At 33.7% G+C, this 2,934-nt stretch overlaps 1 protein-coding gene across 1 annotated transcript in view; it reads left to right on the forward strand.

Moving 5' to 3' along the window:
* LOC106875008 (uncharacterized) overlaps window positions 1–2,934 on the forward strand; it is a 196,187-nt gene that overhangs the window by 27,975 nt on the left and 165,278 nt on the right. Inside the window, exons 20-21 of the mRNA XM_052971235.1 lie at window positions 665–714; window positions 1,743–2,084. Of these exons, the coding sequence (XP_052827195.1) occupies window positions 665–714; window positions 1,743–2,084 (392 nt within the window). The remainder of the gene's footprint in view (window positions 1–664; window positions 715–1,742; window positions 2,085–2,934) is intronic.

Here is a 2,934-nt window from a genome sequence, read left to right on the forward strand (position 1 = left end):
TTTGACTGATTAAGCGATGTAAAGCGTATTTAATCTCCATACCTTCGTTTTATTTGCTTTAACCCTAACCCTAACCCTAACCTTAGGGTTAGGGTTAATTGTTTCAGAATCGTTTGTTTATGTAGTCGGCACTTAATGTATATCGGCTGAATGGACGTCAGTGATTGGTTGAAATTACAGAAATACGACAACTTTAACATGGAATAATTTATGGATTTCTTTTTTTTTTAAGAAGACTAAGAGAAAAAGATGTTTTATATGACACATTCTACCAGTGATCCAAGTTTCAAAGTGTTTCGTTAATGAAAAATGTGGCCCCCGTTTTAAAAAAGATCCCTCTTTTTTTCTAATTGATAAGTTACAGGCTAAGTCATGCTTAAAATTTCTAAAACGAATTAAATAATACTATATATAATTACCACTAACTAGAAATTGTAAAAACTTCGTAATTGATAGAAAAAAGTTAAATCTGGGAATTCTATGCAAATTCTTCCTTGTATTCCTTAATTTTAAATCCCAGTTTCTAATCCCACCTTATGTTATGAGGGAATGGTTATTTCCCTTATATTAGTGGCTACGACCAAAGGGCACCACAAGTATTTAGGTTGATATTTTTAGGATTTGCATCAAAGATATATTATTTACATTTATGTTATTTTTACAGATACTGTAGTGGTGGAATATGGCAAAGTAAGAAAATTAAAGACTGTCCAGGTATATCCTCATTACTGCCTTTACATCATTGCATCAGTTTTCTCATTATCAAAATCATCACTTATTTGTCTGTTCATTTAGATTGAATCAGAGCTCACTTCTATCTTTTTGTCAGTATACTAGTTTTCTTATAAACAAGTTCAATCCAAAAGTACAATGCACCTAAGTTAAAGACACATCAAAGATTTAAGTGTGTTTTCAGTAACCTAGAAATTGATGTAAATCTCCACCTTTATTAACTTTTTCCCTAGTATAGCTGCAGTTTAATGACTGAAACAAGTAAACCAAAAAAAAAAAAAAAAAACAGGTATTAAATTTTGATTTGTGAGTTCAAAGCTTAATTGTGGTTGAAGGAAGGTTTATTTTTGAAATATGTTCAGAGAAAGAAAACGTGTGCCTATTATTTTACAAAACTCTCAGACTAATGATGTAGAAATAGCTAGAATATATGTAGACTTATATTATCAGGAAAAAAATATGTGGAAATCAATACTTTTTGTTTACAGTTCAGAGAGTGGAGGCGCAATGGCCCAGTGGTTAGGGCAGCAGACTCGCGGTCGTAGGATCGCGGTTTCGATCCCTAGACCGGGCGTTGTGAGTGCTTATTGAGTGAAAACACCTAAAGCTCCACGAGGCTCCAGCAGGGGACGGTGGTGAACCCTGCTGTACTCTTTCACCACAACTTTCTCTCACTCTTACTTCCTGTTTCTGTTGTGCCTGTAATTCAAAGGGTCAGCCTTGTCACACTGTCACGCTGAATATCCCCAAGAACTACATTAAGGGTACATGTGCCTGTGGAGTGCTCAGCCACTTGCACATTAATTTCATGAGCAGGCTGTTCTGTTGATCAGATCAACTGGGACCCTCGACGTCGTAAGCGACAGAGTGCCAACAAACAGTTCAAATAAAAATATTGCACTTTGTATTTTCCTACATTTTAAACTCTAAAACTTCAAGTCTATGAAAATAGTTATTGATATGTTGATAAACTTTTACTATTATCATTCTCTTTTCTTTTTTTTTTCCAGCTGTTTGTTGGGCATCCGGAGATCCTCACTACAAAACATTTGATGGCAAACATTTTTCTTTCATGGGAGACTGTTCTTATACATTGGCTCAGGCAAAAGATAAAAGCTTTTCTATTACTGTCCGAAATGTAAAATGTGGTTCATTTGGAGTCACTTGTACAAAGGAGGTTTATATTGCAATCCTTGGAAATTTCATTCACTTAGTTATGGGTAAAACTCCTACAATTAATGACGTTCAGATACCAGCATCAGGTTATAAAGGAACTGGACTTGAAATCAGATATGCTGGTCTATTCTTAATTGTATTCTCAAATCATGGACTAACTGTTTTATGGGACTTTGGTATGTTTTATATTTGTTTCTTATTATATAATACGAATTTAGATATGGTTTGTAATTTTTTCATACCAAAATACAGAACGTAAACTAGATATAAAATATAGAAAATTTCATATTAAAATAGGCTCAAGCATGGCTGTATGAGTAAGAAGCTTACTTTGCAACCATGTAATTTCAGGTTCAATCTCACTGCATAGCACCTAGGGTAACTTTCTTCTAGTTCCTATATACTTTGCTTAGATGGAATAAATACTCTCTGCCCTTCATTTGGTTCATGAACATCCAGCACTGGGATCAGGTCTGGATAAGTATTTGTTACATGGTAACGGTTGAAAATTAAAATTTTAAAAGAACTCCCAAAATTTGTAAACTCACAAGTTTTTCATTTAAACTGAATTTAAAGTAATACCATATTGATAGGGTACCAATAAATGCTTTATTATTATTGCTTTCTATAGTTTTGAGCCACAGGCTCAATAAGCCCTCCTCAGGAGCCAGTGCAAAAGTCTGCATGGAGTACAGCTTCTAGGCTAGTTATAAATATGTCCTTGTCATCTTCTTTGAGGTTACTTAGAAGAGGCTCCTGAAACTTCACCTTGTCTAATTATACTGGTAGAGAAGATCTAATTACTTTCATGGTACTAATCAATATAACATGCATTTTAAATCCAATCATTCACTTAAATAGATCAATTAAACACTATCACTCTTTTGTTTTACAATGTTTGCAATTCACTATCAAAATTATTTGTTACAAAGAATTTCCACATATGCAAATGTACACTTGCAAGCACATGCACGTGTGTATATGTGTGTCTCTGTGTGTGTGCATATATATATATATATATATATA

Source organism: Octopus bimaculoides, chromosome 10 (assembly GCF_001194135.2).
Source record: "Octopus bimaculoides isolate UCB-OBI-ISO-001 chromosome 10, ASM119413v2, whole genome shotgun sequence".
NCBI lineage: Eukaryota > Metazoa > Mollusca > Cephalopoda > Octopoda > Octopodidae > Octopus > Octopus bimaculoides.